Source organism: Passer domesticus, chromosome 15 (assembly GCF_036417665.1).
Source record: "Passer domesticus isolate bPasDom1 chromosome 15, bPasDom1.hap1, whole genome shotgun sequence".
Taxonomy (NCBI): domain Eukaryota; kingdom Metazoa; phylum Chordata; class Aves; order Passeriformes; family Passeridae; genus Passer; species Passer domesticus.
The window spans coordinates 6,816,812-6,838,663 of NC_087488.1; the positions used below are offsets into that span (position 1 = coordinate 6,816,812).

The 21,852-nt window shown below is 38.5% G+C and overlaps 1 protein-coding gene across 10 annotated transcripts in view; it reads left to right on the forward strand.

The window, feature by feature from the left end:
- CLEC16A (C-type lectin domain containing 16A) overlaps positions 1 to 21,606 on the forward strand; it is a 60,227-nt gene extending 38,621 nt beyond the window's left edge. For 2 of the 10 annotated variants that reach the window (XM_064390234.1, XM_064390237.1), the window contains 4 exons: positions 374 to 578; positions 1,287 to 1,454; positions 6,744 to 6,890; positions 16,530 to 21,606. In XM_064390234.1, the coding sequence (XP_064246304.1) occupies positions 374 to 578; positions 1,287 to 1,454; positions 6,744 to 6,890; positions 16,530 to 16,870 (861 nt within the window). In that variant the 3' untranslated portion in view covers positions 16,871 to 21,606. Of the gene's footprint in view, positions 1 to 373; positions 579 to 1,286; positions 1,455 to 6,743; positions 6,891 to 9,133; positions 9,339 to 12,587; positions 12,795 to 15,448; positions 15,488 to 16,529 lie in introns of those variants that run through there. The other 8 variants (XR_010348066.1, XR_010348065.1, XR_010348068.1 and 5 more) reach the window with 8 other exon arrangements.
- The last annotated feature ends 246 nt before the right edge of the window (positions 21,607 to 21,852 follow it).

Genomic DNA, 21,852 nt, shown 5'->3' on the forward strand with positions numbered 1-21,852 from the left:
CTGCACAGGTAGAAAAGATGGCAGGTTGTAATTTCAAAATGGTCTATGCTTATCTAAGGAAGTTTTTCTCATTTCTCTTTCTTGCCTTAACCATTACTGTTTGTATTTCCTGAAAATTTGCTGTGCTTAAATAACACAATCTATAAATACCGATTTCTGAAGAAGTAAATCCAAGTTGTACAACTTACAGAGTCTGGTTTGGTTTTATTTTGTTGGGTTTTTTGACACAGAAACTGTCTTAGTAAGAGCTTTAAAGGAACATTCTCATAGTATTTTCTTTCAATGTTAATATTTAACCTGTAGTTTTAGAAAAGCTTTTTCTTTAACTTTTCTTTACTTTTTCTTTAACTGTTTGCATTCCTCTTCTCTTTAGGATATGCAGGTGACTGGAGTAGAGGATGACAGCAGAGCCCTGAACATAATCATTCACAAGCCTGCCTCCAGCCCTCACTCGAAGCCCTTCCCCATCCTCCAGGCCACGTTTATTTTTGCGGATCACATTCGCTGCATCATCGCCAAGCAGCGCCTGGCCAAAGGCCGCATCCAGGCTCGGCGCACCAAAATGCAGAGGATAGCAGGTGAGCGCTTGTCCTGAAAGGGTGCTGGGGGACAACAACTGGCTGTCACTGCAAGTCACTCTGTAATGTAAGGCTGAGCCACGCTGAGGAGTGGTGGGCCACAGAAAGCTCTATACCAGGGCTGAGTTTCCAAGGAACAGATTTAGTTTCATCTATAACTTTGAGTTTATAAAGTGGATATGTCACACTTTAATGCCTTGCTCCATGTAAAAAAAATTGAAAGCAAGTTTGTGGATATTACAATCTACTTGATATTAAAAATTTTGGGTTGAATGTAATGCAGAGGCATTTCTTTTCTATTTTAAAGCCCATTGCCTCTAACTGGCTTTCTGCAGTATTCCATTGTAACTAATGAATTATTTTATTTCTGCAGGGAAAAACAAAAGGGGTTTTTTATTGTTAATAATTCCTATGGTTTTTTTGGTGCAAGGGGCTTCCTGTAATCCTGGGGTTTTTTTCCTTCTCCACTGTGTTTTGAGGTTTCCCTAGTGTGAATGTGGTGTGGACAGCAATGTGGAAAAGGTTGCCAGAAGCACTGACTCTTTATTTGTTAGTGCATTTGTAACCATAACTAAGAGGCAAATGAAAGCAAGTTATGTTAAAATCTGGTTTAGTCTTAGGTCCTGAGCAAACTATCAATTTTCTTGTCACCTCTTTTTCCTTTTATGTATTTGAGTAACAAAAACTATCAATTGTGATTAAACATAGCTCTCCTGGATCTTCCTGTTCAGCCTTCAACTGAAGTTATGGGTTTTGGACACAGCTCTGGAGCTGCAGCCCAGCACCTCCCATTTAGATTCTATGACCAGTCCCGGCGTGGGAGCAGTGACCCCACAGTGCAGCGCTCTGTCTTTGCATCTGTTGACAAAGTCCCAGGTAAGGTTAACATTCATTAACAAGCAGTTTTTGCTTTGTGATTTCTATCTGCGGAAACTGTACTATAACTTGTCCAAGCAGTTAAAAGCTTATTGTGATGTGTACCTGAACACACAACTCCAGGATGAGGCTTGTGACAAAAGGTACTCTGAGAGAAACAAGTAACACCTGGGTGTGTATTCTGGGTATGTTGTGAGCAATACTTCCATGGCAGTTTCTCCAGATGTCTTAATACCTCACCTTCCTTACAAATCAAGTTAGTTTAAATCATGCTTTGCATAGTCAGTATTTATGCAACACATCTGGATCTTCCTGTTCAGTCTTCAGCTGAAGTTATGGGTTTTGGACACAGCTCTGGAGCTGCAGCCCAGCACCTCCCATGTAGATTCTAAGACCAGTCCCAGTCAGTTGTGAATATTTCCTCCTTTAATTTGGTTATGAATGTTTTCATGCTGGATTGTGAAAAATGCTGTGCACTGCCTCATTTCCCTCAGAGTGAGCAAGACAAAAAAGGGCCACAGCTATTCCTAAAACATTAGCTTGGAACTGGGATTAAAGGAATTATTCTAAATCAATGAGTTCTTTGCTTTTGTATCTCCTTATTGTCTGTTTCACAAATTGACTTCTCTGCACAAATTCTTTTCCAGATGGTGACATTTTTCCTTTTGGATTGTGTCATTTTAAAGAGAAATCTCATTCTGCTTGGAAGTACTTAATTGTGCTGTATTACACAAAAGATTTCATTACCACTTGCCGCCAGTCATTTCACAGAACTCAGCATTTCTCTTTAAATGTGATTCAGAATTCAAATGCACAGAATTCATATTACTTAGAACACAGATGTTTTACTGCTTTAAGACTAAATTGGAGCTCAGTTACCCGAGTCCTGGCTGGGGAACAGAAATTATAAAACCATAGGTATTGTCAGTCAGGTATTTCAAAGACAAGTGTATGTTGTGTGAGGGGAGTGTTTGCCTTGTTTGACCTGACTTCCACAGAAAAGGTGTGGTTGTAAAGAGTCCAGAGTTACTACTTCAGCTTTCTCTAAGGAGACTGCACTTGTGTTCCTAACTAATGACTTCATCTTCTAATTTGAAGGGTAATATTGGGGATGATGCAACATAGTCATTTGTTCAAGCAACCACATACTTTATTTGAATCCAGGAAATGTAGACTTCCACTTGCAGATCCAGAAGGAAAAGTGTTTTGAAGTTTTTATTTGATACAAAGTATAAGAAATGAGCGCGGAAATTGAAGTATTTCAAGTACAGCATCTTTGAAATGCATTTTATGACAGGCAATAATATAATAAAAATGGATTAATATCCTGGTTTTATATCTGATTACAAAACCAGTATCAAATGTGGGTTTGTTATCTTATCTTTGCTGAGGGATTAATTAGGTTTCCTTGTTGCTAATGATTTTTATAGGAATTTGTTTGTGCTTATCTCTTAATCAGGCTTGCAATGATTTTTACTTCAAGAGAATTTTGTGGCTTTGAAAAAATTACTGAACAAGTTGCAGTTAAATTACTGGCTTCATGTATTCATTTCTTACTGCTACAGCTCCAGCTGGTGTTTGAGTTCTGCAGAGCTCTCACAATCAGTTAATTTGGTTGTACTTTCAAGAATCAAACTATGCTTTCCCTTTCCCTTGGTGATGATGTCCTTTGTAGATTCAAAGCAGTGTTGTTTTTCTGGCAACATTTTTTGAATACTAATTAAGTAGTATTTTGTTAGGACTGTGTTGGCTGTCAGTGCTGTACATCCAGCATGGTTTTTAAAAAATTAACTATCATATAAATGTTTTCATTCCTCCTGCAAGTTTCAGTCTGTGAACTTGGATACAGCTGTTAAATCAGTTCCCTCATTCCTATTGTCAATGAATTTAGAACTTTCGAGAACACTCATTGCAGTTGTCTGGTTCAGTTTCTCTCATAGTGCCTACATAAAGCTCTGCATATGTCACTAGAGAACTGCAGTTACCTTCTGTGGTCCCTTATTGTTGTCAAACTGGGCTTCATTTTCCTTCATTGCTCCACAGTGCAAAATTAAAATCTTGGTGTCTGGGAGAAAGAGGGTGAGGATTGTTATAGCTTAAAACAGGATTTTGTGCAGGGCAAGTGGAGGGTGATGGGAATGTCACAGACGATGCTTCAGAACATCCCCCTGAACACAATGAAAAGTGCAGGGACATGCTGTGATTGTCTCCTGCTGGACTGGACAGTTCTCAGCAGAGAGCAACGTAAGCAAAATCAATTGATGAATTTTATCATCATGAAGTCATGGCTATGAGTATACTCCAAGGTCTATTTTAAGTTACTGGCCTTTGCTAGAATGTTAGAGCATTTTAGGGATAGTGTAGCTGGCTGGACTGTTCACCATCTCCTGTGTTAGCTGTGTATGAATGTGTTGTACTTCTGAAGCCATCTGTGTAAATAAAGAACGCTGTTTTCAAAGAAACCAGCAGATTTGGTAGGGGCCCTGTGAACAAAGGTTTTCTACTGAAAGTAAATAAATAATGACTTCCTCTTCAAGCAAACTCAAGAGTTTGTTTCAAGTATCAGCTCTATTCTGAGATTTATATGCCCAGCATGTCTTAAGGGAAATGTTAACGATTTCCAGCAAAAGGTACATCTAAATATTTTAACAAGTGCGGTTGCTTACCTACTAAGTAATTTTTTTTTGAAAAGCAAAAGGAATCAATAGATTTCTCTTAATATTTTATCCATTGTTAATATCTTAGTAGATTATAATAAGGTTTTGAGAGGAAAAAAGGAGGAGAAAAACTGGTTAACCATTAGCATGGCAATCAAGCTATAACCATCTTTAATATTAAAGTCTGAAGGAAAAAATAATTCACGGATTTGGAACCCTTTGTGTAGTATGAACCAATATTCTTGTCATCATCAGATGAACCTCCTAACTGTTATTTTGCTTCCTGTAGCTATGATTAGTTCCATTCACTTTTTCTTTCCAGGTATTCCCTGTAGGAGTTTCCTGATTAGATTTTTTTTTTTCTTGGTCAGTAGTTTCCTAGTTACAGTATTGTGAATGATTTAGGCTTACCTTTTCCTCCTACCTAAATTAGCTTCTGTTAGCACACTTAAAATTCTTCCTTTCCAATTGTTTGGAGAGAGAAAATACGTTGAAGTCATTTTGAAGGAAATGCTCCTGTGTAAGGACATGAATCAGAGAGTGCTGTTTTGCAGGAGCTTTGGGCTGGCAATCCTGCTAAATCAGGCCAGCTTTCCCTGTGGCAGTCATGGGAGACCTTGTTTACTGATTCCTGCTGTTCTGGTGAGGGTGGAAGGTTTCTTCTCCCTTGAAGTGCAAACTTTGTGGATACAGAATGCTTCAGATGGGTGCGACTTTTACCAGCACTGTAAGGGAAGCTGAGTATCTTGATGTAAGCTCTTTTGTATCAGTGCCTTTAGGAACTCTTCTTCATTTCATTCGCATTAACAGTTGGCTTTGCCTCACTTCTGTGGTCGCAAGTCCACTGGTTATTCCTTGTTTCCCCATCCTAACTGGTATTTCAAACTCTGAACTGTGTATGAAAAATCTAATGTACATTTTCTGTGATTAAAGACTGTAGCACTCAGGGCCAGTGATACATGTGGAAGTCTTTCACATTTGAGGTGGTTCAGTTTGTGGTTAACTTTTTGCAGACTGTCAGGCGTCACTTTGTGTAACCTCAGTTTAACTTGCCCAAATGATTGTAGAAGATCGATCAGTTTGGTTTCTGAAATAAAATACATGGATTTATTTACATGTATAGGATAATTAGCTCCTTACCAACTATTTTGTTTTTCACTGAAAGAGATCTCTCCTGCCTTGGTGGTGATTTGGTTCTTTCAAGTTCATCTTGGACATAATGAATTGTAATTTAACTTTGTAAAAGTGACAGTTAAATACCTATATGAAACTATGCAGCAGTACTATAGAAATTCAGAATAGCATTGTGTTTCTGCAAGTGGTTTTGAGTCTAGTTCTTGGGTAAGTGTGGGAGGTAGGAGGTGTGACTGCAGATCAAGTCAGATTATTCACATGACAGATGTTTGTGAGCTTTCTTCTGTGCTCTCATCACTGTGTTGTTTTCACTTGTAGCACAGCCTGTCAGTGTGTTGCTGCTAACAGCATTTTCCTGACTTGTATATCTATGTTTCAAAGCTTTCAGAGCTTCTTGTAACATGTCCATTTAAAGTGAGTTTTGGGTGGCTGTGTCCTGTATGGTACCAGCACCTTCCCCATATTGGAGATTCTTTGAGTGAATAATCCATCCAGTGCCATGGGAGATTCCCTGTATAAAAGAATAAAGAACTGTGTGGTGCATTTTCAGTCTTACCTGATTGTCAGATACTTTTCCTTTCAGCGTTGACTGTTCAGTGAAGGTAGCAACTAGAGTATTGTTAGGTGTTTTACAGGCCACGTGGTGGCTGCTATCAGTAATTCACAGGACTGCCAAAACTTCTGAATTAGTAGTTTGCCATGGGAGAGAAGGAGGAGAGCTGCAGAAGCAGAAAAAGGCTGTACCTCACCTGACCTACAGCCCATGGTGAAAACACTATTTTTGCTGTAAGAAGTGCATCAACTTCTGAAAAGCTGATTGCTATCAAAGCTAGAAGAAGTAGCTATAGGTATGTACTTAGAGAAGGAGAAAAGAATGAATGCAAGGTGGCCAGGAAAGAAAAAGATGCTACATGCAAAGAGATTGAAGAAGTATTACACTAGAAGCCAGAAGATGACTCATCTAAGTGTTGTCAGACACTGTATATATAGACCTTTCCAGTCTTCAGATTGGAAAAAAATTAGTTTGTGAGAGGCTGGATGAAATTCAATGCCAGCATTAGATGTGATTGATTAAAACTTTCTGAAGTTATGTCTAGTAAAAAATGTATGTCTTCTATCCTAGAGGTTTTTTGTTCACTTTTGACTTAATTATTTTCTTTATCATGTTAAGGTCTGTGACCTGTGAATATATTGGCTAGATGAAGAGTTTTGATGTGTTTTGACTTTTTGTGCAATCTCTACGTTTTAAAATGCTTTGAATCCCTTAAACTCTTTGCTTTTTCACTGATCAGCACTTGTAGCCTGTTTTCAGTAGGGTACATTCAGACTTTTTTTGGTTTCCAGGATGAAGGAGGGAGAGGGCACATCCTCTGGGTCACTATATGAGGTTGGCTTCACCTTGATACAGGATTTGCTTTTACCCTTTCCCAATTTGTTCAACAGCTTAACTCTTTCAAGATGATATTTAACTTGTAAACTTTACTGTCCTGTTTTGCAGGCTTTGCTGTAGCCCAGTGCATCAATCAGCACAATCCATCCCCACTGTCATCACCATCCCCTTCCAGCGGCAGTGGCAGTACAGGGCGCTGTGATTCAGTGACTGCAAGCTCGACGTCCACTCCTTCTGCTGCTCAGAGCCCAGCAGGTATTCACTCAGCACCTTCAGCCTAGGCACTAAGGCATACAGAGCAGTTTATTGTAAAATGAAGTTGCTGTGTTATTGGATTAAAAGAGTAGGGCTTTATGGTTTTAGATCACTTAATTGACTAAGCCAATTAAAAGTAAATTGTGGTATAAATTGCAGGGATCTCGTCAGCTTTCTGGAACTCCAAATACTTGGCTTTTTCAGTAGAGACTTCAAGTACTGGTGCAATAATGTCCTGTTTGTCTGACTTCTCTCCTAGCACAAACAGTTTAGAATGTTGAGGGGTTTTTTTTTTGTCCGTGGTTTGTTTTAACTGAAGTATTGCTTTGAATAAATCTGTAATGTAAACTGGTAGCCTTCCACCATAGTGGATAAGTTGATTTTCACATGAAGCATCTTTTTTTAAACTCAAGAGACATGTTCTTTTGTGTGTGTATCTCTTCCTCAGGTTAATTTGTAACAGTGGGCCAAATATGAAATATTTGAAAATAATTATTTAGGATGTTAATATTTAAAGTTTTTGCAATAACACTTTTGTGGCTGAACCCCTCCACATTTCAGGAGGCTGTTTCATTGGTGCAGAACAGGCTGCAATATAAATAGTCTGGCAGTGTAACTTTCACAAATGTAGGTTGCATGTGTTTGCATTGGTCGGTATTTTTAGTGGGTATGCTTAAACTGGAACTTCTTGTTGTATTATTCCTCCTTTTTATGTAGTATTTGTAGATAACTTGTAACAGTGTCTGTTCTGAGTGCAAATTGTGTGAGGCAAAGCCTCAGGCTGGAGACTAGACAAGGAAGTCCCAAAGAGTGCATCCTGAAATGTTTTCATGCTGGAAGTGACGTACTCTGCCTCATTTGGGTTATAAAACAATAGAGGTAACTTGATTCTCAACTCCTTTTCAAGCAAGCCCTCATTTTAATGGTTATTTCCAATGCTGATCATTCCTTGAGAGGGTTGTTCTGGCTTCCATTTCTAAGACATGCCATTTTGCCTTTATTTGGAAGGCCCATCTAGATCTAAATTTTTTTGCAGTCCTACAGGAAATCATGCAACTTTGTTAGGTATTGAGTGTTTTTAGGTTTCACTGTACAGTGTCAGCAGATCAATGTGCATTATATGTTTAAAGTGAGTCTCCCTGCAAGAAATACTGCTGGAAAGGGTAATGAAAGGGTGCTGATGAAGTTAAGGAGCAATAAATATTAAAGCATTCTAGCACCCAGATTCTAGATTAAAAAGCATCTATTTACCTTGAGAGACTAACATATGGTCAAAATAGTCCTGCAGTATGTGTAATTTCAGAATAAAATTTGGAGCCTTTTTTTATATACCATCTATTCAAAATTTTATTTTCTCTGTTGGCAAGTGATTGCTGTTACCCAGGCTCTTCATGGCCCAGGTAATATGTAGTCATTGCACAGAGAAGTGCTGTCATTTGTCAGAACCCTCAGGCTGGATCGACACTAGAAGAAAACATGAATTTGATGACGTGTTTCTCCTTAGCAGTGTGAAAAGGCTCATGTACAGTGTCCTTTGCTCTATTTGAATCCTCTATGGTCAAGAAGAGAAATGCAGCTACAGATTCTTACCAAGAGTGGCTGAGAGAAAACTGTGGTAAAGGAAATGAAAATAAAGAATCTATATTATTTCTGTAGGTATAAGCAATTCAAGCTAGTTCACAAAAATATCAAGCAAGACTATGCTTTGTTTCAGACTGAGGTCTTTCAAGCACACGTAATCTGGCTTCTATGAAAAAAATGCATAGATCATGTAATTAGTTATCAAGTATGAAAAGATAGTGAATTATTGAAGTATAATCACAGACTGCAGTTCACAAAATTGCAGTCTGCTTACACAGTGTGTTGGCATTTGTGTATCATAAAATTCTGTTTTTCCTGCATTTTAAAAAGCTTGGTGACAGGAGGCTGCTCATTGATTTCCAAAAAAAAAAAAAAAAAGAAAAACAACAACAATAAACTGGAAACTCTTTCCTATTCTCCTCATCCCCCAAAAAATGAAGATGAAAATAATGGAAAAACCCAAACCAAAACCAGAGGAAAAGTATAAAAGTATTTTGGAGTGCCTGGTTTCAGTATGCACTTTACCAGTTAGGTTGCATGAACTGCCCACCTTGACCTTCATTGTGACTTAATCATAAAGTATGTGCAAAATGTCACATGTTATGCAGGAAGACTGTCTTTGGGTGTGCATTGATTTTTTTCTTTTTAATGTGATGCTGTAGCAAATGTAGCTGTGAGGATCCAATTCTGAGTCCTAGGACTGGGCCCAGTCACCTTCAGCCAAGTCAGAGGAAATGAACCTGCCAATGGCATCAGCTGCTTCAGTCCCAAATCAGCAACTTGCACTAACCTGCTGCAGGGATGGCTTTTATTCTCCTCAGAGGGCAGTTGCAGAGAGGAAGGCAGTGACTTTATGTGCATGAGCAGGTATTTTATCACAGTAGGATAATGCACAGTTGGTACTGAGGTGCATGCATGTGGCTTAGGGATTTTGCTGGACCATATTTGCTCTGACCTTTAGGACCAAGAATCCTTGCCATGTATGTGGCTGTTCAAAGGACCAGTGATCAGGTCAAATTAATATGTTGCTGTTAGTGTTGGAAGTGTATTTAGTGCATAGTTGCAGCATATCTTATAGTTCAGTTTCTTTCTAAAAGAATCTCATTTGTGCACAGAAACTGTTCCTGAAATCAGACTAAAGCAATAAGTGTGCATAATTCTTCAAAGCTGCTGCCCTGGTTTGTACCAAGCTGCTTAGTGTAGTTGCAGGCAATAAAGAGCACAAGTAGTGGTTTAAAACCTGTGGCTGAGTGTCTGATGGTGTCTCAAGGTCCTTATTACAGACTAGTGAAAATTCTGAAATTCCTGGAGCTAGGTCTTTTGGGAGGTGTGAATGTAGGAAGGGTTTTCCCCAACCCCCCAGAGCTCTTTTGACACTTTTTGACAATACTCAGTGTCCATTCAGTAGTGTCATTCTTGGGATGGGTGTCTCTGCATGAACTGATTGACCAGTTTACTGCAAGTTTGAGTGTTCTCCCTTTTGTAGTACTTACATGTAATTGTGATCTGTAGTGGAAACTTGACAGGGACGTAGCATGAAAGTTGGTCTGTTTGGCATGTGCAGGTGGCTGTTCTGTGGGCTTGTGCATGAACAGAGCTCTGCTGAAGTCGGTGACAGCACCATGAGCACAGTCTGTGTTATATCAGGTCATACTGACCACTCAGCTGGGATATGGAAACAGTTGTTGGTATTCACTCACTTCTGAGTAAAGCAGTGGTTTTCCCTTAGCTAACCACTTGAGGACAGTTGAAACTAAAGTGCCTTTCCTCTTCTGCTTCTCAGCAGTGCATGATGTGAAGTAGCTCCTTTGAGGAGGAAGTAACGAGTCTCTGATGAGCAGCAAGCAGTTACCAAAATCTATTTTATGTCCCAAGGTAGCCCTGGGGTGCTGCTGCCATCTGTCACATTTGACATCTGTGTCATTTCCCATTCCATTTTGAACACACACTTACACATGTACACACACGTACACACACACAAACACACACACACGTGTGTGTGCCCCTCTCTGCCCCTCCTTCCCTGCTCCCCTGTTTGTTCTGGCGCCTGCTGAAGCTGTTGAGCGTGAAAAGCATCCTGGGTTGCTCAGGAACTTCAGACAAGAAGGCCAGACTAGATAAAGGGGAGATGCCTATCTGGATTTCAATGAAACTACCTCAGCTACCTTCCTTAAGAGCAACATGTTAAACCACACAGCTTTTTATACTGTGAACTTGTGATTATAGTGTCCTAAGCTACAGTCTGTTGACAGATTTAAACTGATCAGAGTTTGATATATTAGAGATGGTACTTGTAAATCTTCACAGAGTTGTTTCAGGAAATAAGATTGGAACATAGACACCAATTTTTATATAGAACAGTGATAGATAAGAACAAAATAAGGACAAATTGCATGTTAATTAAGAGAAAATGTTACAACAGAGGATGTATTGATGATTAAACAGCAAAAGAGCTTTTAAAAATGTGTAAAAGGGAAAAGTTATGTTAGTTCAATGTTTTGTAAAAGTAATTTGCTTAACACTCATACCTGCATCAAAGAGTCCCACAATGTTGCATCAGTTGCTTTGTCATGAGTGAAATAAACTCCTATGATTCCCAAGTTCATTGGCTATCCTACCTCGTAGTTGTCACACTGCTTTATGGCACAGATATTTTAAAGGCTGGAAACTCCCCCATTTGCAGTGTTTGGGGATTAAGCTTAGCCCTTTACAAGATTATTGTTCTTTAAAATTGAAAAAGCAGAAATCATCCCTTAAAGAAAGTAGAATGCTTAGCAAGACAGAAAAATCAGTATTGGGTTCTGCAAGTGCTGCTATCAGGTTAGTTTCTTCTTCGTATTTACTTTTTTTTTTTTTTAATCATGTGCTTTTGAAATGTTGCTATGCATAAGGTAGAAATGTTCTCATTAGCCAGATTTTAGTCATCAAGTTTCAGAGCTTAGAATACAGGTCTTGGCTACCCCTGCTGGAACTGTACACTTCTTTAAAGTGCTTATTTTCATATATGCCAAGGATTAGATATAGAAGCTCTCTTACTGTAAGTTAGCAGTCTTCCAGAATTATGAATATATTAATCTCATCTGTGCTGAATTTTATTACTTTTTAAGCTGTCTTAACTTATAAAAAGCAGTTGGCTTCAGTACTTAAAATGTTTACATCTGAGCAATAGGTAATGAGGGCTTCACAAGGCACTGATCTGTGCCACTTGAGCTGTATTTTGTGCTTCTGGCAGGTATTGATGATAAAAGACCTAAAATAAGTACTAAGAGCTGTCCCTTGTTGCAGAGAACATATTGGATTCCAGTCTGTAAAATTAAATTTCCATTCCAAGAAGGTGATTAATCAAGCTTGGAGAGCTTATAAGAGCAGTGCCTGCCTTCCTATTGAAACCATCTCTGTCTCTTCCCTCTATAATAGTAATGTAAATGTGGTTTGACCTCCTGTTCTGTGAAGCTCTAGTAATTTTCTGACTAGGTGAGGAAGTACTTTTGTTCTTAGAAAGTTTCTTTTCTAGGAACTTTCTATGCGCCAAGCATCATCATCTGAACTGCTGTTATCTTTTCAAACCCTGTATTTGACTTTATCATAAACCAAATGAAAATGCTACTGTTGGGTTTCAGAATAGTAGGGCTGAATGGTCTGAAGTGTTGTCACCTGCACAGTACTGCACCACATAGAATTCATGGCCAGGGGAAAGGAGAATAATTCTGTGTCACCAGAATTTGTGGTAAATAACTTCTCTCAAAGTTTCTAAAGCAGGTGAGTAGATTGTAATGCAAATAAATACCTGCCAGCCCTCCTTGATGTAAGTTCTGTTGGTGTTGCTAGACATAGCCCAAACTTATGAACATTTTCAGATAGAAAGCAAAACATTAAATTCATATAAACTCATTTCTTTCTAAAGAGTAAATACTTCCAGCTTCAGAAGTATTTCCCAAATGTAGAAGGCTCTCGGTGTGGTGTCAGATTGTATTCAAGATACCAGCAGTTACGGGTGTGTCCTTGTCACTTATTCTTGTTGCTGCTCTAACATTTATCCTTTGTCTCCATTCCAGTTTCCCTCCCCTGTGTCATTGTTGAAGCCTCTGTATGATTTCTGGCTGTGTTTCCCTCTAGTAAGGTCTGGCAGGAAAGGACGCCGGCGGGTGTTTAGTCTGTCGGAGGCTGACAGTCACGGTGGACACTGGGTTTAGGCCTTCCAGCAGCAGCTGCAGCAGAAACTCCCGCAATACCCACTCAGGCAGGTTCCTCCATAAGCCTTCACAAGCCCATAACAATCAATAGAACATATTTGCTTTCCATGCTGACAGCAATGACAGTGAGGTAGGAAACTGAAGAATACGTCATAATATTTGTCTCTGCGTTTTGTTTGGGACAACTGTGAAGCAATGATGAGCTGTTTCTGAAAGCCTTGTCTGTAGCTTCTCCCATGTCTCTGGGCACTCGTGCCAAAGGTGGAAATTGTGCTATCAAGCCTCCAGCTTCAAAGCAGCCATGTCTTCATTTGCACAGGGCAGCCCTGGCTGTAGTGAAATTTAGTAAGCACAGGCTCCTGAATGGACAGTAATGCAGGTCCTTGGCCAGCAGGAAGAAATCTCTTTATAGCACAGGTCAAATGGGCAGGCATTCAGCATAAGACTGTCCTTGGACTCTGATGGCACAAGCTTAATATTTCTGTGATCATCAGATTCTGGCAGATGACTTCATGGACTGTTTGATTATCCTTACCTGAGGAGGTGAGGAGAAGGAGCAGATGCAAACAAATATGGAAATACACTCCAGATGACCTTTGTTATATAATCTGTTTGAACTTGTATCTAATTTTCTTTTCTTTTGTTACTGTCATGGCATGAAGATATTTTACTCTGTTAATATTTTATAAACACCCTTTTTCATCTTTATAGATTTATTTTGCAACTTTTTGCCTCATGTCTTGTAATTTGTATTTTTGCTATCCTTTCATAATATGTTGCTGTATAGCTTAGGACACTTTTCTGTGGATGATATTAATTCTTTCCTTTTTCTGTTCTTTTCTAACTTCTTTCACAATAAACCTTCTCAACATAAGTTAATATAACAAGTTGAATGTTCTAGTTGGGTTTTTTGCTGTGACAATAATCTTTGTAGCATTAAAGAAGTACTGAAAAACATGTAAGGCTGGTGAAGGCTCTGCATCCAAAGAAAGCTAATAATACCCCAAAACTTGCAAAACTACACCTTGTTTTCAATAAGTACAGTAAGTTTGGAGGTATGGAAGGCTGTTAGAGCTCAGTATTAAGTTAAAAACCATTTTAAGAAACTGACTTCACTCTCCCTGGTTTTGTTGCAGATTTGGCATATATTTTGTGCCAGAACATTCTTGCCTAAATACATAGAGACTGGGGAGAGATAAACAGAAATGCTGTTTTCGAGTATTAGGCAATAACCTTTTGATATTTAAGAGCAGAGCGCCAGTCTCAGTGACTGGTGGTTTTATCCAGGGAAAAATTACAAATTTTCTTTCTATCCAAAATTCAAACTGCAACAAAGTGTTGGGAGTTTGGCTTTTTTGAAAGCCAGTTAGTATTTTTATATATAGTATAAAGGGAAGTTCCAGATAATAAGTAGAGAAATTAATCTGTAAACGTGCTGGGTACATGAAACTCTTTAGAAGCAAGAGCTTGGTACCTGCTTAAAGACACATTTCTGGGAGCTCTAGACAGTGTTCAGAACTCTCCCTCCTCCACCCTTCCTTGTGCTGGGATTTGCTTTCTGGTCATTTTGGCAGTAGTGCCACCCTGGGTTACAGCAGTCAGCCACTGTTCCCTGAATTCAGTGCCACAGTGGTGGAAGTGAGGCTGGCAGTGACTAAAGACACTGAGAGCAGAGAGACTGGCTTCTGGCAATGCTAAATAACAGCTGGAGGGAAGCAGAGGAGAGCTCTGATCTTGTATTCTCTACAAATGCTGCCACTGAAACACTGGGCAGCATATTCTGCTTACAGTTTTTGATATTTTTATCTTTCTTAATATTTTTTGAGACTTTTGTGTAGAAAGTTTGGACTTGTTAGCTCCAGATACTTTTTTTTATGAAGACTTTTTCCAAATACTTTTTGTTTGTGGCATTAAGAAGGGAGTCATTTCAGCATTGACTTAGAACCTACCTGGAAGGATTTGGGGACCAAAACGTCCAGCATAACAAAATAATATAATGTCTTTCATCATTTCAGTAAATGCAGGTATTAAGAAAAGACATTGATATTCTATTGGCAGAGGGGCAGGAATTATTTAAGAAATGAAGTGCGGATTCAGAAGTTGAATAGAAATGTGCTGTATACAACATTCTGAGCAGAATGCCATTGATTGATAATATTTTACTTACCAGAATGCCTCAGGTTTCTGAATCCTGAATTTGGGTGACTATTCATGCTATACTATAAGTAAGATTAAAAAGTTATCTTGGCAAAGAACATTTGATGTCCTTTTAAGACTGTGTAGTTTCAAAAAGCAGAAATTCACTGTTCTGTGCATACTGAAATGTTAGTGTTTAGCTTGGAATTCAGAGAAATGAGCCTGTATTTCATGGTTTTAGCAGTTCATTTTCCATGCAAGTCTTGCATCACTTCCTCTGTTATCAGTTGCTACATTCTCACTAAAGCTTCTTGACAGAAGAATCTGTGGGGTTACTTTGAATATGTCCTTATAGTTCAAAAATAACCATTGATGTCTCTTTTATTTAAAAGTAGACTTTTTTACCATCTATAAATCTTTTTATCAAAGCAAGAAGTTTTAGTCACCAATTCAGCAAAAAGTACATGTGAGTGGTTTCTGGAGTGAGACTACACCATTGTTTGGGTTATCATACCAGAAAGGTAAAAAAAAATCAGTAATTGTAGTGTTATCCACTGTTACCTTACTGATACCCATTCCATTCTCTACTTTGCTTTTCCTTTTTTTTTTCCCCTTTGTCTTATGTTCATGCTTTCTGTTCTTTTCCAGGACTAATTGGAATCATATTGAAACGGAAATATTTTTAAGGTCACTGTGTATTAGAACCATAACTTAATTCTTAGCTTCTTTATTCACTACATTGCCTCGTAAGCTTTTCTGAGGATTCCTGTACACTTGAACACATGCTGTTTCTTACAAAAGCTTTAAAACTGGTCTGTCTTGAAGCTGGATACCTGTTACTTTAATGGCATCTATTATTGTAGTCTGAAAAGAAAAAAAAAAAATGACTTTTCTGGGCATACTTGATCATCTAAGGCTGATTCACCTCATCCCGTCCATTCCCTCTCCATCCTGAGCCAAATGAACAGCTTGCTTGACAGTTCACTAGGATTTTTAGGGGGAAAGGACAGCACAAATAGCTATTCATGTTGCAGGGTTTTTTCATAAAGTAGGAGGTGCAGCAGCATATCAGTTTTCAGTAGCATGTATGCTTATTCTCAGTTTTGAGTGCTGGATGCTCCATGCTTAGAGGACAAAATGCCCATGTCTCACAAGGCTGTGTAAAGCAGGCCTCTTGCAGCACCTTTCAGTTGCAGTAAGGAAATGATCCTCCTTCCTCTTCTGCCATAATTCTGCTTTCTGTGGTTGAGGTGTTGCTTAAATGTGAATCTGGAGGATGAATTGAGAGAATGACTTCCAAATTTTTGTAAGAAACAGGCCCCTTTTGGGAAAGCTGGCTGTAGAGTGGTTCTTCAGTTTTTTCTTTCATTTCTAAAGATCTTCCTGATAAGGGGTAGTGGGTTCATTTTAGTTCATACTGGAGAGGTTTTCTTTCCCTCAACTTCCTCTCTCAAAGAATATTTCTAATATTGATACATATTCTAATACTAAATGTACATAATTGCCTGGTTCCTAATTTGAACATAATCCTGCTGGCATTTTAGGTTATGCCTTTATAATATTTAGCTTTATTTCTAATTACTAAAATGTGGATATGTAAACATAGTGCTTCACAGAACTGCGTTCTCTACCCAGTTATTCTTGAGCACTCATGAATAATGGTGTCTTGTTAGGCTTAATGTGCATACTGACTTGAATATTGATTGTTCTTGGTGTTCTCTTTTCTCAGATGATGCTTCAGCTCCAGAGCAGCCTCTGACGGCCAGTTCCAGTCAGACGATGTTGACTGATGAAACTCTTTCAGCTGTTTCAAAGTCCAGCAGAAATGCTGTAAAAGGCAGTGACATAGAAACAGCCAACCTGTCTCCCAGCCTGATTCCTGCACAGCAGCCCACGATATCCCTACTCACAGATGACAGCACGGACACGCTGAGCGTGGAGTCGCTCACGCTGGTGCCCCCAGTGGATCCACACAGCATTCGAACCTTCAGCTGCATCCCTCAGGCCTCTCTGCAGTCTGAAACGGAGCTTGACAAGGTGAAAGAGGTAGAGGAAGAATCTTCTGACTAAAGCCACCATGCAGACTGTAATAAACAGTGAAGGAAGTGCAACCAAATTGTGATTGTTTTTCCTCTGGGAGTGCAGATACTTCTGGAGGCCTGAGAGGCCTCAGGTCCACATGAAGGGACCAAGTGGTGACAGAGAATGTCAGCAGTTTTTAGAGCCAACATCAGATACTCAGCATATCTGAACTGGGTAAGAGAGAAAAACCCAAACTTTTGAATCTGGATTGGTTCTTTCCTACCAGTTTCTCTTATACAAGAATATGGACATATTTCAGAGGACCTACTGTCTTTCTAATAGGAACTAATTAATTGTAAAAGGTCTACAGTATTATGGCAAAGTGAAGAGACTTTTGGATACCCAGCTTCATGGTACTGCATTACTACGTCTCTGAAACGGGAGACATGCCATTGACCAGAAAAAAATTATATATTATAGGACAGAGGTAACACTTCCATTTGAGTCAGGGTGTGTTTTATCAGTTTGGTTTGGGGTTTTATTTGTGGAAGAGGGGTTTTGGGGTTTTATTTGGTTTGGGTTTGTTTTTGGGTTTTTTTATTGGTTGTTTTGGTTTTTGGTTTTTTTTTAATCCTGATCTTGTTCATCTTTTGGAGATCTGCACAATACCAGCAGGCTTGGCCACATTCAGTATTGTCTTTGTAGGACTCCAGACTTAAATATTATGTTTTCCATATGTAATATTTATTTCAAGGTTTGATTCAAAGTTAAAACACAATGTTTGTTCAAATTAACATAAGGGATTTTTGAGACTACTTTAGTCTTTGCTTAGCCACCTAGAAAGGAATGTAAAATATTTTAAAAGATTGCTATAGCTTGTTTGTTCACTTCTGACAGTCAAATTGCTACACATCTGAGGAATGGTGATATCCCTGCAACTGAACAACAACTTCAAGAAGCAGACAGAAGCAGTTTTACTTTAAAGAGGTTTTTCAAATTTTTCATACTCATGTAGGAAGAAAGTCACCATATCTAACTGATAATTCCTTTGCAAGTCTGATCTTGAAAGGTATTGTGTTTTTTTTTTTCCTGTCTGGGATAGTAGCCCAGTTAAACAACATTGCTACATAAAAGTGTTAACATTACTTCCTAGATCCTGACACCAAGTTGACAGAAAAGGGAAAGATATTTCTTAAAGTTTGGAATGTGCTTTGCTGATTTGATACATAATTTAACATGAAAGGAATTTAAGATTTTTCATCAATTTCCAAGTAAGTTAATTTAAATTAATAGTAAAATGAGTAGCTTGTCATTGCTGGTCTATTCTTAACACTGAGCTGGCAGTTCCTCAGAGCAGGACTGCTGTTTACTTGGTATTGATTTCAGTCACACTGCAGTCTGTGTCCTCATTCTGTCTCTACTGGCATTGAGTTCTTACCAAACGGGTGAACCTGCAAAGTTTTTACACTTCCCAGTTGCTTATTGAACCTCTTTCTGGCTGTCATATGGAATACTTGAAGTGATTTTTCAGTGATACCTCTCTGTGTGTGTGTGTATATATGTGTATATATGTATATATACACACATGTATAGATATATATGTGTGTATATGTGTATATATGAGATTGACTAATTCACAGGTACCACTTTTCTCACTTTTTCTGTCTTCTCCTTCACATAATAATTGAATCTTTGCCCACTGGATATATGAGGTGTCTGCTACTGAATGCCAGTAATTTTTTCCCCCTGTTAACTTTTTCATGCAGTTTTGATTTCTAATTTTCTGTGATTTCTACTTTATCTCAAATTGAATTAACTGATACTCTGACCATTCCAGAGTGGCCCAGACTCTAAATGAACTCAGAGCTGGGTGTCCTCAGCACTGCAGTGGATTTTGTGTGAAAATCTCACATTACTGGAATAAGAGCCTACTTTTTTGGATTTTTTTGGTCTCATGCTGAAGATGTATTTGCACTCATGCAGTCACTATTGCAGCTAATGTGCATGTACCTGAACAAGCACATCAGTAGCAATCTGGGCACAAGAACCACATGAATTTTTATTAGCTGAAGTGATTGCAGTCTAGACTTTCTCTAAAATGGTACAGCATTACACTGTAGTCTGAGTAATATTCTGAAGACCATTATAAAAAAATGCCTCACTTAATTAGAAAGCATTTTATGTTCGTTATTAACCTTAAATTCTTGACCTGGATTACACAAAATACCACTGTGCAGGCTCAGTTCCCTTAAATAGGATTCATTTTAGACTGGAAAACCTTGATCTTTATTTATCTCATTTCAAATTCAGTTCTAGCAAGATTAGACCCATTCACAAGGAGTCTCTTCAATGCATGTGAATAATCTCACCCTTGAGCTGTACTGCACAAGAAATGGGGCAAGGAAAAGGAAGGTGACTTTGTGCTTTTCATTACCTTTGAGTGGCTTTTAAATCTCTTGATCACTTGTTTAGTGAGAGCTTCACAGGAAATAATTTAGATGCTTTATTAGGAAAATAGAATAATAGGTTTGCTGTTAATTTGTGATTACTTCAAGCAATGCAGGAATTCAGTAATTGCCCTGGAATTGAGTGTCATTTCACTAGCAGTAAAATAAACTTTATGCTTGAAGAAGCTACCAGACAAGCAGGTTAAACTGAGTGTAAGGATGAAGCCACTAAGAGCAAACATGTCACTGCTGTGGTGCTGTCACTCTGGGGCAATCAGTCACTCCCCTGCAGGGCACAGGGAGCCCCAGAATAGCCTCAGGAGCAGTGGCACTGACCACCAGGGAATTGCAGTCACAAAACCTTTACCAAGCTAAACATCCTGCTCTTGTCTCCACTAACCAGCTGAAGTTAAACTTGCTTTTAAAAGAGCATTGCCCAGGCAGGCAGCTGCTGCCTGGGAAAATAAATGGTTTAGTCCTGTAGTTGAATCAGAGATCTGCAGAGACATCAGCTGGGGGCAGGGAGACTGAGGCCTTTTGCCTCCAAGGTAATTAGTTTCCTTCTTTCAGACAGCCTAATGTAGCCATCTAAATATATGTTGAAAATTCTCTTCTTAACTGCTACTGTCCTTCTTAAAAGAGTTTTTTGGTGTGTCCCTGATTCACCACCACTGCCCTACCCTGGGATATCATTCACCTGGGCACTGCTCTTTATTATCTAGCAATCTTTGGAGAAGTTCTGTGCTTGCCTGCTGTGTTTCTCTTGACCTTTCCCAACTTTTTCAGCATGAATTAGAAACAAATAGAATAACTCTTCCCATCTCCCATTGGATTCTGAAAAGCAGAGGGTGATCCAAGCAGGGCTTGCTAGGGTGGGATGTTTTTAGGGGTTGGGAGGGGAGTAGTTCTTGGGGGCTTTTCTGCTGCTCAGTACTTGAGCAGCAACAAAGACATAGGAGAAGCAGTTCATGACTGAGTCTCAAACAGAGGGTTCTTTCATATGGAAACATATTTTTATATTGCATTTGTACAGAATTTTCCCTATTTTGATCTCCCAGCATTTTTAGATTTGCACGTTGCTCAGATTTGATTTCTTTTGCAAGGTATTATAAAATATATATTTTGTGTTTGTTAATGTATTATAAATGTAAAGCTAAATTTTGGTTGTCTAATAAATGTGCACTGTGGTGGTATCTGGTTTATTGTTTTGTTAACTTGAATTGTTCGGTTCTTAATATGAAAAGGAAAAACTTGTCATTGTTGGGGCTGTCTTGTTACCATAAATAAATGTGTGGAGTGCATTTATTTTAAAAGTAACTAAAAATGGCTTAAGCAGGTAATGATTAAGAATACTTGATAACAAAAGTTAAGGTCCAGACTAGTTCACAGGATTCTTTTAAGATCGTTATCTGAAGATTCATGAGATTTTTATCTTGTTTCCCATTACTTTTGGTTGTGGATACTCATACTCAAGTGACTTTAAGACACATAGTAATTGCAATCTGATAGCATTTATGAGAAGATCTGAGGGTTAGTGTTTGGCTGTATTTAAGGACTAACTGTGGCAGAAGTATTTACAATGAACATGAAGATAATTTTTTTACAGATTGAGAATCGATTCAAGTGTGCAAATTTATAGACTATTACAATGTCTAGGAGCTTTGTTTTGTCCAGAGACAGCACTAACTATACATTGTCACAACTTCAGGAAACCCTCTGGAAACATTACAAACTTTAGAAGATCATTTTAGGCATCTCCACTTGTAAATAGCTGTGTTGATATTTTTGTTGCAAACTTTTTCCTTCATTTTTAGCTGCTTTGTAAGTTTGATTGTTTTCAGTGCAAAGAGGTGGAAATGTATTTTTCTAGAAGAATGAATGTACCTGGGATTTAAGCACTACAAAAAGCATTTAATGAACATGGACTGCCTTCCTATGAAATATATTTCAGTAAAGTTGTCTGAAATGTAGTTCATTTGAGAAAAAAAGTCCTGAACATGCACTTACATTTACATGGAAAAAAGCCCAAACATGGTGTGAATTAAATTCTGAAATGTCTTTCTACAGGCAATAAGTATTAATTATTTAATGTAAGTTAAGTTAGACGTTTGGAGTAAATGTGATATCTTATGTTAATTTAAAGAACAATGTAACTAAGCATCTGGGAAGGGAGTGGAATTAGAAAAAATTGGTGTATGTTTCTGAAATCCAGACTTCTCAGTCTGTATTTGCTGGCATTGAGAATTTGTTGCGGCTATTGAAAACCTGGACAAGAACAAGGAATAGACCTTTCTTTGTAAATGGAACTTGGCAATAAAAATGGTGTTACTAAGAAAACTTCCTTCCCTTTCATGTGATGCTGCATGCATTTGATTCACAAGGACATCCACGAGCAGTGAAAGGCAAAATTTGCAGAACCTTGCTTTTATTTAGAAGAATATTGTGCATATGTGACTTGTTAGGCATTTTCATCTTTGAGTCAGGGTGATTTGCACTCTGTATGCAGGAAAGACATAGCAGGAGGGGGAGCAGAAACAGGCCTGGAAGGGTGATGCAAAGTACATGAGACCAAGGGTTAAGAGG